The sequence below is a fragment of the Opisthocomus hoazin genome, chromosome 9 (assembly GCF_030867145.1).
Source record: "Opisthocomus hoazin isolate bOpiHoa1 chromosome 9, bOpiHoa1.hap1, whole genome shotgun sequence".
NCBI classification, from domain to species: domain Eukaryota; kingdom Metazoa; phylum Chordata; class Aves; order Opisthocomiformes; family Opisthocomidae; genus Opisthocomus; species Opisthocomus hoazin.
Genome location: NC_134422.1, coordinates 25,883,355 through 25,896,051, shown reverse-complemented (window position 1 = coordinate 25,896,051; position 12,697 = coordinate 25,883,355). Strand labels below are relative to the sequence as shown.

General features: G+C 39.3%; 1 protein-coding gene across 1 annotated transcript in view; it reads right to left on the bottom strand.

The window, feature by feature from the left end:
- Positions 1 to 12,697, bottom strand: part of MTX2 (metaxin 2) — a 36,383-nt gene that overhangs the window by 14,999 nt on the left and 8,687 nt on the right. The window contains exons 2-3 of the mRNA XM_075429605.1: positions 6,942 to 6,989; positions 5,926 to 5,972 (exon numbers count right to left, since the gene is read on the bottom strand). Of these exons, the coding sequence (XP_075285720.1) occupies positions 5,926 to 5,972; positions 6,942 to 6,989 (95 nt within the window). The remainder of the gene's footprint in view (positions 1 to 5,925; positions 5,973 to 6,941; positions 6,990 to 12,697) is intronic.

Below are 12,697 nucleotides of genomic sequence, written 5' to 3'. Positions count from 1 at the left end.
GTGGAGAGTTGCTGCAAGCCCATGACGACAAAGGAGAGGGAGGAAAAAAGGTGCCACCAGGTGAATTATGTCTGTCCTTCCCTGCCCTCCCAGTATTTACTGTTACGGACTAGGGAAGCAAGAGTGTGGGAGCGAGGATGACAAACTAAAGAAAAAGCATGGGGAAGCCTCTCGGTGGCTTTCCTGCCCTGCCGCACGTTGATCCACAGAGGACCACGGCTTGCACTGCACTGCCTTCTCCTCCGAGAGCACTGCCTCAGCCACTCTGTTTTCAAAGTCAGCATGGAACAAGCCGGTTCATATTTCTGCTGCGAGAGAACAAACTATCAGCAGCTGTGTGAAAAGGGCTGATAGGAAGCTTTGAGGTGACACTCATTACAAAATTAATCAACAATCTTATGCCTATCATTCATTTCAGTCATGGCAGTGACACCTCCTGCCAGAATTACGGAGTACATTCACACTTAAAGGACACAGTCAACTTAAGGCTTGTTTTGTTTTCTTACAGCTTGCCCAATTTCAAATTCAAAATGTATGCAGTACATTGGATTTCAATTATCTAAAAGAATAATCCGAGCAATCACCTTTGTGCTGCTTTAGCAGTTCAAAAGCCCAGAGCCCAGAAACCACAGCCAGCCATGGGGCAACTCACCCCACCCTCCCCTTCCTCCTCGTTTCACACAGCTGACATCCTCATCTCCGGCACTGCTGCCGCCCCCTGAAACAATGCAAGCAAGGGAAGCCATTGTGTCCTCCGATGATGACAAGGATGGAAAACGACTGTGCATGAAACACAATGGGAAGGAATAAGAGAAGGGAGGGAGGAGTTTTGTATTTATTCCTATGGTTACTTGTTTTCGGTGCCATTTTTACTCTTGCTCTCCCTTCCTCTGCCCTCCCCATCTAAGGGAGGGCTGCTTGGACACCGGCAGTTGGAAACGTTAACACACACTGGGCAGCAAATCACATTGTCAGGTCTCCATCACAACGCTCTCCTCTTCCCCTCCTGTCCCCTCTCAGAACACTACATATAAGCAAACACATATACTCATTAAAAATGAGTTATAACTTGATGTAAATCATATCCAGATTGCAGTTTCTGAGATCAGAGGCAAGAATGAAATTACTTATGCCAAGACTCAAATAGTTCACAACTTATATGAGGAACACTATTTTCAGATGGCACACTCCAGGCTTCATTTGAAGAAGATATATTCATGATTAGTTTTTAATAAAGAGCAAGCTATTCCAAGCCATCTCTTATCCAGCAGCACTTCTAAAAGCACTCACACAATACTGCTGTGAAGAAAGAGTGAAAGGCATTTTCTGTTTTCATTTTTACATTATTTCATGAGCACACAAAGGACAATATGCGATGACAACTACAGAGTTATTCTCTACTTTATTGCAGGAACACATTTTAAAATTAAAAACCACGAACAAATCTACAGAACAATTCAGTTTTCATATCAAACAGCTGCAGACCCTGTAACTGAAATAGCGTGTCTATGGTTATAAATGAAAACTGTTCAGTATCATTCTTTGAGTGACAGATTAAATTCCTAATCCAGTTATGGTAATGGCCACATTTGTAGTTTAACATAAATTAAGAGCTTAATTATATTTGTGACTATTTTAAACAAAATAACAAATTCCTTTGTACCTGTGAACATAATTTATAGCAAAGCCACGTTCGTTCTCCAAAACAATCTATTTTACACTGCAGCACAACACTGCTCTAATGGTATAATGTAATTCTTGTTGTAGAATGCAGAAAGAGTAGATTCACTGGTAGCACAGAGGTTTTGAAGATAAATGAAGATGCTATTCATTCAGGGGTAATTTCATCTTAGAACTATATGAAAGATGTTTCACTCACAAACAGTACCTGTATAGCTTGGGGTTTAAGCATGTTTTCAGCTACAACACAATGCTGCTAGATTGATTATGTTGATACTGTATTTCTCATCATGAAGAATTCCAACTTTTATTCTCTTTAAAAAAAAAGATTGTCAGAGTTTCACTTCAGTACTAAGCCTTTGTTCAAGCCTCAGCAACAAGTTCAAATTTCTGCTAATGTTTTGTCTAGGGAAAAAACAAATCACAATTCATATACACAAACACAAAGAAAAAAAATCACAAATCTGTCGAGGGCAATTAATCATGCATGATTTACACATTTATTTGATTACTTGTTGAAGTAAATAAGCAGTTGGTCTGTGTAACACAATTTTAAATTGCCCAAACATCCTCCTGTCATTCAGGACTAAGAACAGACAATTCTAAATGCACTTTCCTGGAATATATTAAGATCATTTACAAGGACATCAATTGCACAAGCAATTAATACATAACTTAACATAATGAGCTGCAGGCTCTATAACCTCAGGATAGCTATGAGAATTTCCACAATCTTGAACATTTTAGACAGCCTTTTAAGAAAGACTCTGAGACTACTTGCATGAAAATCTCAGAAGAACCTGTAGTAACAGAGGCAGTCCCAACATCCACATTCCTCCTCCCGACAAGTTGGAACAGTACGCAGAGATGCTCGAGCTGCCGTCTGAGGCCTGGCACAGCGCAGCTGTATTAACCCACTCCCTCCTACCCAGCCACACTACTTCCACCCAGGCTCTAAACAAAAAGGTTTTACCTGCACCGGGCTTCAGTAGAGAGATGGGGCCCGGACAGACTCTCTGCTTCAGACTGAAATGCACTCTCCTATGGTAATTCAGTTTTAAGCCACTTTTTCCCCTCCGTGAAGTTGTGGAGTTGTGTTATTATCGGAATACAGTTGTGTATTCACTTCTGGTTTTTGGTGGGTTTTTTTACTATGATAAGACTGATAAGTAGGAATGCTGTATAATAAAGTCATACAATAAGCAAGTGGGGAATGGTTTTAAGCACAAGCCACATTACCCAGAAGGTGTATGTGTTTTCATTAACTTTAATGGGAACAGAGCTGCACATCTCACAAGAGCCTTCATTTCATGTACAGCGTTCTCTTTTCTGTAGCTGGATAATCACCACTGATTAGCATTTTCCCTTGGTTTTAATTCATTTGCAGTGAAAATAAAACTTCATTCAATCATCAAGATTTTGCAGCCTAAGATGAAATGTGTTTCACTTTCAACAGGACTGTATAATACACTACTTCAACTTAACAAAAGAGGAGTGCAAACACCAAGATGTACCAGAGATAATGCACTAGCTCATTTTGAGTTATGCTGTGTTTTCAGCAACTATAAAGAATCTGAACCCAGTAAAAGACAAAGGAATTGTTAATTTAGTCTGTTTCCAAGAACAATAATGGGCAGCGGAGGAATTAAAAAATAAACAACAACAACACCCTGCCAGAATCAGCAGAGAGGTTCCACAAGATGAGAGGGATTTTTTTGCTGTTGTTTGGTTTGCTTGGTTTTTAACTATGGAAGGCACCACCGCAAGTACTTAGCAATTCCCAGAAGACTCTGTCCTCCCCTCTCTTATCTGACATGCAGCTATGTCAGGAGTTCAGATTTGATTGTACAATGAAAAGTCGTTAGTCCAATCATTACAAACACTCAACCAACTTCCTATGTTCAGTTTGCAGCCCTCACTACTCATTAATTCAAACAAGATGCCTGCAACAGTCTGTTGCACCTACACTCAGGGTAACTTGCTCTGCTGTCTGCTTGATCTGCTTTGTTGACAAGAGCTGCACGAAATGCTATTTGTATTGCTGCGTCGTCAATTTTAAAACAGTCAACTTTTACTCTAATTATTTAACATGGCATTGGATTTTATTCTTTGTTATATATGTAGCCATCTGCATGTATGCCCTCTAAGAGCTATCCCAGAGCAGCTTTACAAAGAGGCGCTGCAAGGAGATTTTGAGAAATATCTGAAAGACCAGTTGCAGCACATTTAGAGTCGTGTTCCTTAAAGATCTGATGGCGGCTGACTCCACATGCTCTTTTGATCAGAGAGACTCAAAATTCTGATGCGTTTTCACTACCTGGAAGTTCAACAAGCCATGAACAAGCTATGTATCTGCTCTGGTGATATTCATGTGCCCCAAATCAGTTAACGGGGGAAAAGGAACAGCAATAGCAGCAGAAAAGGCCCAGGTACCAGCTCGTATTTCTCCTCCTGTCCTCCACTCTCTTTTTTTCCTCAGGAAAAGAATCCCCCCCCACCTCCTCCCCAAGGGAAGGGGGGGGGGGGGGGAACAACCCACATCAGGACAAAGATATCCAGTAAAAAGACAAACAGGCTTTCATCAGAATAAAAAGTAAATTCTAAAACAGAGGAACTCAGCAATTTCCTTATGCAAAACACATGGGTATCTTTAAAGCTTTCTGATCACTAAGCTAGTAATACATAACTACAGATTCCAGTATCATTTCAAAACGGATCACAGACACCAAGGACAGCTATTCTTTTGCAGTCACAACCATGTTACACAGATTCTTCAAAACAGATACGATACCCCAACACAAAATTGTTCTATAAAGTTTAAGATCAGATATCTACCAGAGTCATATTTATAGTCATGACTACTATCAGCTGTCCAGCTAAAGAATATTGAAGAAAAACAAGCGTTTTTAATATATTACAGTTAATTTATCATCTAAGTGACATGTGTAGGATAACAATAGACTGGAAACAGTAAAGCAAAATGATGCATTAGAAAAGGAAATTTTAGGGTTATGTTATTGTTTCTTTTTTTTGTGTGCTTTAAACACAAGCCACGCCTATCCGTATTGTTAGATGGTAAGAAAATGCATGAGAACCACAAAAAATACAGTTGCTGGAGTAAAAAGGAACACCAAGATCAAGCGAGCAACAAAAACACTTACTTGCATTACTGTGAGGCACGATACAAAACACACCGCCCAAACAAATAAACACTGCCTCATTTATTTGGTGTATCTAAGGTGGCTCCTCCTTCCAGCAAAGGAAAAAGGTATTTCCTTGCTGTGATAGAATTTACTCTTAGAGGTATTTCCTAGATTGCCAGACTGGAAGGAAAAAAGTTGGAAGTAGTTACCATGGTCAAATGATGCTAAGCTTTTTACCAGCAATGTCAGTTACAGTCTCCAAGTGTCCCACTTCGGCTAAATGAGATGAGTCCTTTTCGGACAGCACTCAACCACTGCTTGCTCTAGCTGCTCTGAGCTGGACCACACACAAAAAGCAAGAAGCAGGGGAACAGTGCAACTCCTTACTATGCAAAGCAGCAGCAAAGTTGCTTTGAAGAACAGGAACCTTTCAGACCTCCTGCTCACCACCACTTCTGACAGCCAGGCGCTCTCTACTAATGGGGAAAACATCCCCTCAAGATCTGGCATTACTGAACCCAACAGGTTAATGGAGTTTACGCGGACTTCACAGCCACAGAGGTGCTTTTAAGTCAATTAGAGATGCAAGTTTGTCAATTGTATAGACTATTTCTAAAACCACACTGTATCTCAACTCTATATACACGATGAAACTGAGAGAACCTGTCAGAGACACGGAGCTTTGATGCCCACAGCATGAAGCAAACATGCCTCAAGTTTAGGGCAGTATTAGCTTTGAGAATTAAATGATCAGCAAGCACCATGCAAGATGTTACAAGACAAACTAGCATACCAAGCGACAAAAGGTGGGAACTATGCACAGTTCTCAGAGTAGGTAGACAAGCAGATACTGTACAAACACAGACCAATACAAAAATAAGTACAAGCAGCAGCACTCTGTACAGGACTATCAAAATCCTCATCTTTTAGCTCTGGCACTTCAATGACAATGTAGAGCACAATCAGATGCAGGAAGTAAGTAATTTATTTTGACAGAAATAATTCTTAAATTACTCAGCTAAATACAGTTACTTCAGCTAGATAATAATTCAATAAATAAAATGGAATTAACATGTTTAGTTTAGAAAAGATGACATTTTACCTGAACAGCAAGGGAAGATGCATTATCAGAAAGCAAAATTTGTTCCTCTGTTGAAAGAAAAAAAAACAAAGAACACAATTACAAAAAACAGTGCCCATTTAGCTACTGACCTGTAACTGTAAGCCATTCTGGGTTGCATTTCTTATGCATAAAACAAGGAGCACATATATAATTATTATGCAGCTGGACTAGAAAATCTGTGATATGAATATTAAAAAAAGAAACAGGGGAAAAAAAATAATATCAGGAATATTTCTCCTGGAAATGCAACTGCATTTATCATACCACCAATGTACAATAACAAATGGTCACAACTAAAAACCAAGTGCTTGAGCTTTATGCCAATTACTCTTCTTCTAATCAAAGTTAAATAAAACCACATCTTCATAAGTCCTCTGGCTAAAAAGTAAAAGCATTCAGAAACCTATAAAAGCAGCTTGCAGTTAATACTGCACACTGTGTCTAGGTCTGTCACACAAAAGAAAGATGACAAGTTCACTGCAATAAAAATTCCATGCTTAGAAGACTAGGGCTGCTACCTATTAGTCTTCATTACTTTGCAGTCTTCTGACAACTATAGCAGGCTGCTGAGCCCCAAATGGGGGCCATAATGGGATCTGATGATATATGAAGAGCTGCTAAAGGGAGCCTGAACCATCCTAGCCTATACATTTTAACAGTTCCTTTTTACTGAGAGCCCACTTTACCACAAGATTTCAAAAATCTGCTGCCTCAGCTATTGGTGCAGTAAATCTGCCAACTGTGCCTGCAACCACATCATTTTACACTGCCTACAGCAGCCAATATAATGAGTCAATAATAAACCAAGGACCTTATAGGCTATGAATAGCTGGTTTATATTGGCAGATGCAAGCGTAGCTAAAACCTCTGACCAGACAAACAACACAAAGGACTCTTTTAACAGTTTCTGTGCTTCCTTGCAGTTAATTATCTTAGTGCATATTTAATGTGTTTTCTAAAAATAAATTATTAATTGCAAAAAAAAGTATACTCACCCTTCAGCTGCTGATACAACTCAGCATTTTCAGGCCAAGGCTCTGCGGCTGCGGAAAGAAGAGGAATTAATTAAGCAAGCCAAACAATGTGCTTGCAGATGATAACTGAACACGGACGTCACCTAGAGCAGGAACTCAAACTGCAAAGATGCTGATGCAAGATTTCAGCTGCCCTAAAAACTTCCCACTGTCACTCTCTCCTCCCGTACTTCTCTCCTGCTCACAGAGGGACAACACAGAGCAGAAAGCTCAGTCCCAAAATTTAATGTTGCAAGAAAAGCTAAAATTCAAGCTACGTTACAGAACGGCCTTGTAATTCCCAAGCAGATAAAGCAGCTATTTTTCCTCCACCATAAAGACATCCTTGTGCACATTCCCATCACAATTCTGACCACTCTCAAGAGCAACTATTTATTAAGGTACTAAACAAAGAATTCTGGAAAGAAGATAACAAGACAGAGACGAGAGAGGCACAAACCTCCAAACCAAGTGTGAAGAATGCTTTCGGGAAATGGAAAAGCTTTCTGCCTTTTAAGGCTGTGTCTTCACTGGTCCTATATAATATCCACAAAGCCAGGGGCTCGAGCATGTCAGAAACCTACCCACCAGGACAACTGGGACTACCTATTGCTTTAAATCATGTATTGGTCAACCCTGAAACTGGAATGTCAATATCCACTAAAAAAAATGCATCATCAGTTGTCCAAAACAGTTCAAGAGTTGTTTAAAAAAAAAAAAAAAAAGGGCAAAGAAATAAAAGACAATCACATCTTCTAGTTGAGAACCGTTGCACTTAATCAATTGCACACCATTTGAATTTATGGGAAGGCAAAAATAATAATCAGTACTGATTTACTGTTAATGGTAGCATTAAGATAACAGGTCCTCACACTGTTTTGTCTCCATTACATTCCTTGTTAATGCCCAACTAAAAATCTATTTTTAAATACCAATTCAAACCTTGAGTTCTACCCAAACTAACTATTTGTTAACAAAATCAATGCTCTAATCACTTTTTCTTTTTTTTAAAGCAATCATGTCTATAAACAACTGTGTGGTTCAAACAGAAATATGCCACTGGCTTCAGTAAGGTCATTCTTTGTGTCTTTGCCCTCAGAAACCAAGTGGGAAAAAATGCATAATTTTCTAACTATCATTCTTTTTGGATACTCATGAAGTATTAACTTTTATGGAAGTCACATAGAACTCTAAAGCTTATAACACTGTACACATTTTTGCAAAGGTCACTGCAACTAACATTAAGGCACAGAGCCTATCAAAGCTATACTAGTATGGGCATGAGAAAGCAACTAATCACATTTAAGTGTCATGAAAAAATGTTTTATGCTTTATGGTAGCAGTTACTGGTTTTACACCCCTCCATTAAAGTTTTGCCCTGGAGTAAAAATTCTTGAGATGGAAGTACATTCACTTCTTTAAATAAAAAGAGACTATGATAGTGTCTGCGGCACTACAGCCTTAACTATTTAAAATAATTTATCTAACATACATTTCTTCAGATCCACTGAAGTCTTTCAAGAGCAAATGGAATAAGGAAATTAAGAATGCTATTACTGTACTTTAGCGAACTTCGCAGCGCTGGACTCTGAGATACTTACAGAAGCAACTAAGTCACAAAGGTACACTGATCTCATAAATACTCCAGGCAACCAGTGAAAACTTCCTTTTTACATGCCCAAAATGGTACGGAGAACTTCAAATTGTATGGGCCCATTTCTACTGAATGTATTTGCCTGACCCTCTTCAGACTGAAGTGTCAGATTTATATCCAATTTTTATATTCCGGCCCAAACTGGAAGTGGCCTATTTTCACACCAGCACGTGGCTGAAATATTTCAGGTTCACAAAAATCAAGTGAACTTTTCATTTTCCAACAAAAGACCTAGGTATATTTCAAGAAATTCAAACACTAATTCTCGTCTGAACTTGGCACTAAGCTACATGTGGCCATGGAGAGGGAGAGAGGGAGAGAGGGAGAGAGATATAAAAGAGCTTCTTGGCACACAGAATCCAAAAACTACATTGCTGCTAAGGCATGCCATATCCATACTATAAACTAAAACACAAGTAGTATATTTTTTGTAACTTGTTTGCCTTTATCGGCTTAAATTTTCCTTCCACATTCTACTGGTCACATACAGATTTTCATAATCCATATCTGCTGACCCTAATTTCATTAGTCATGGTATGAAGTCCTTATTGCACAGCCTTAGTAGAGAGGAGCACACGCTTAACTTGAGGGAAGGAAAGGACAAGGGTAGTTTAAAACCTTTGCACTCATTCACAGTTTAGTTGTGTACTAATCTATACCTTTTGATAAGTAAATGAAACAAGGACAAACAGCCACACAAAAATCTCAGCCTTCATTACCAGTGCACCTTGAACGCCAAATTTCATCAGTTCAAAGAAAATGAATGAATAATACCCCCTGCACTTGGGACCTGACCGTCTTCAGAGGAGGTCACTATTCCGGCCGTGTGTGGAGGTGGACACACGCGCACGAGCCCTGAACCCAGGCCTTCAGTTCTTCGTACATAGACCAGACAAAAGATAACTGATTTTGCTATCACTGTACAGACTGGATTTTAAAACAATCAACTTTACGATTCACGTATTATTACTCATATCTTAGAAAAAATATTCTGGAGCATGCATTCAGAATTGCATGCAGCAGATCATGTTCAATGATACCAGAGGAGCATACACAAAGCCCGTGTAATCCTCTGGAAATCAAAGAATTAAATACCCACTCACTATCTGTCCCATATCTTCCAGTTTCTACTCACTCTCTCTCTTCCACGATGTTTAGAGTATGATTATTTTTTTTTTCTGATGGCGCAAGAAGTTTAAATATATACTGCTACATGAGATGTCCAGGTTCATAAGGTGCAAGCTAAATTCCAGTATCAGCTCCCAAGACACGTTCAATTAATTGTAAGATGAAAACATGCAGCTAAGAGAGACCTGAGCCCCGTTGGGGGAAGAGAGCAGGAGGAATCGCTGAAGGGATGTCACATGCCTCCACAAGAGAAAGTGTGTAACATCTTTAATGTACGGCAATGACTCTTGCCTTATGAATGTAGGTGAAGACATAATTTGTAGAATAATAGGCACTAATATTACACGCTGTTTCAGTTCTGTCATATTTCCAATCCATCAAGTTGATTAATGCTATAATAACTCCTCACAAACTTATCATTTGTGCACTAATGAAGTCAAATCCAGTTTATCCTGCGGCAACTATAATCTTCTGGTCTGTAGATGTTCGTTTCCCTGCTAACCACAGCTACTGCGGCACTAGGTATATAAAAAGAAAAGTAACAAATGTGATGTCAATTCAGTTTCAGATGGTTTCAATGTAGAATCCCGTTTATGTGTTAGATCCTACGCAACAGGCACTTTTATCATTAGCTGCTCACAGGATGAAACAACTGCATAGACGTATGCCTTCCAGGAACAGCTTCTCTACATATCTTAAGAATAAGGAACTATTTGGTTCTTCCTTCTGCCTCCATAATCAGAGGAATTACTATTGTGTGGTTTTCAATGGGTCTGTCTCTCAGGCTTCCAGTCTTTAGTGAAAGTTGTTTTCCCACCCTGCTGAAACTTTTCCCATGCTTAACCAATTCAAATATTTAGTCTTTCATGTGGATTGTCTGCTGTTTGTTCAGGACAAGCAAGCCTCATACTGTTGTCTTTCCCTGCTTCACTATCACATTGCTTGTTTTAATGCCAGTTATAGGAAACAACCATCTGTGGGACCAGTCCTCCCGTTAAATTTCTCTGAAATGAGCTTCGAGTTCAAAAGTTACCAGGAAGTGAGAACTAAAGGGAGATGGACACATAAGCCTTGTTATCCTAGGAGCTGAGAATTCCACAGGTGCAGCAGCACAACAACCGGAGAAGTAGACCACCTACATAAAATCTTCTTTGGTTTTGTGGATGACTAAAAATGAACGAAAATTTTACTAAGCTCAACATGTTTGTTAGTCAAAGTGTTTTACTTATTAACAGTTTAGCATAGAAAATGCAGATTTGAAAGTGTTAACAGGGTTCTTAGGTGTCAAATTAGACTTTTAGAAGAAAATTCTGTGAACTGGTGAAGAAAATTCTGTGAACTGGTGTGTTGCTTGTTCCCAGTGGAGTTTTCATGACTCAGCTTTGTAACTACCTATTAAAACAGATTCCTAGACTCCTCACCCGTCATGTCAGAGACTGACTTAGAAAATACATCATTTCTGCTCTTACAAAAAAACTTCCAAAACACAGAATGAGTCATGACGGTCACGTCAAATTCTTTGCCACTAAAAATGTATTGTATTAGGTGCATTTTTCAGACGTTGTGGTGAAGTATTTTACTTGAGCAACATTAAGGCCAGAGACAGATATTCAAATAGCATTCTGCTTTAAACATTTCCAGCTGTTTCTGACTGCCATTTCAATAATAAGACTTTATCCACCCAAATACTTTTGGAACAGTAAGAGAGAAGAATGCACATACGCTGTAAGAGGAGACACTTAAGAGCACTGCACCCCACTATCAGCAGGGGATCAGCAGCTCACCTGAGGCCTATGCACATCTCAGCTCCAACTAATGCTCTCAAAACAGGACATAGGATACTTGCAGAGATGAATTTTAATTCAACGAATGAGAGGCTGCAATAGCATTCTCCTAGTGAAGTCTGTGCAAGAGAAAGCACCACATCCCCAAGATGCTCTACAGTGCCTCAGCCCCACCAATTCCTTGTCCAGGCTGTTCAGGGTCTCTCTATGAGTGTATAAAACTTGGTTCCAACTCCTGCACTCTGAATTACTGGGAAACTATTCATCCTGTGTCAGTACTGCCTGGATGAATGGGGGAAACAGACATTTTCATCTACCTTCCCCAAGTAGCTTCATAATGATGAAAGAGATGTAATGAAATAAATGGTTTACAGTTGTGCCTTTAATCCTGTTACTTAAAAAAGTAAGACTCTGACTGTGAAAATGAGAAGACACAAAATACTCTGCATGTTAAATTGTGGAATATGCTAAACAACAATATAGCTGTTTCAGTGGTCTAGCATGACTAGCTAGTTTCAAGCAGTAGGGTATGTGGTGCGGTTTGCTCTGCTGGTCTGCCACTCATTTAGCACACTTTTTGTCAAGCTGCAGCATTCTTGAGTATCAGCCACAGACAAACGCCAGAGACCTCTGGATCCAGGTATCAAGATGCCCCCTCCTGTATGGGAAATGAAGTTATCAACAGGTTAAAAATTTTTGTAGGAAAACACTCAACTTGCAATTAGGTTGTTCCCAGCTCTTAGCATTACCATAGAAATTTGATGAGGCAAGAACATTTTTGGAAGGCAATGCAGATAGAAATATTTTTCTGTTATAAAACTAGCGTATGCCTAACAAGAATCAAGACTAAAGAACTAACACCGAATGTTACTATCCTGTTATTTCTCAAGTACTGAAACTCTACAGTGAGAAGTAAATCAAGACAATCTCAGCCCCAAATCTCCCATAAACTAAAATTTACTCAATTCTCATTATGCTAGCAATTTATCCTTTGAAATCTTCTTTCTGCTTCTGTACATGAAGCACTCTGTCAACTAACAATCTCTTCCATGCATTTCACTGCATGCTGTTGTGTAGGTGAGGCTAGGACCTGGCTCGGGAACATTTGATCTTCTTCAATTTCCTGAAATGTTAAGAAGTTTATGGATCGTACAGAAATAAAGATTACTCCT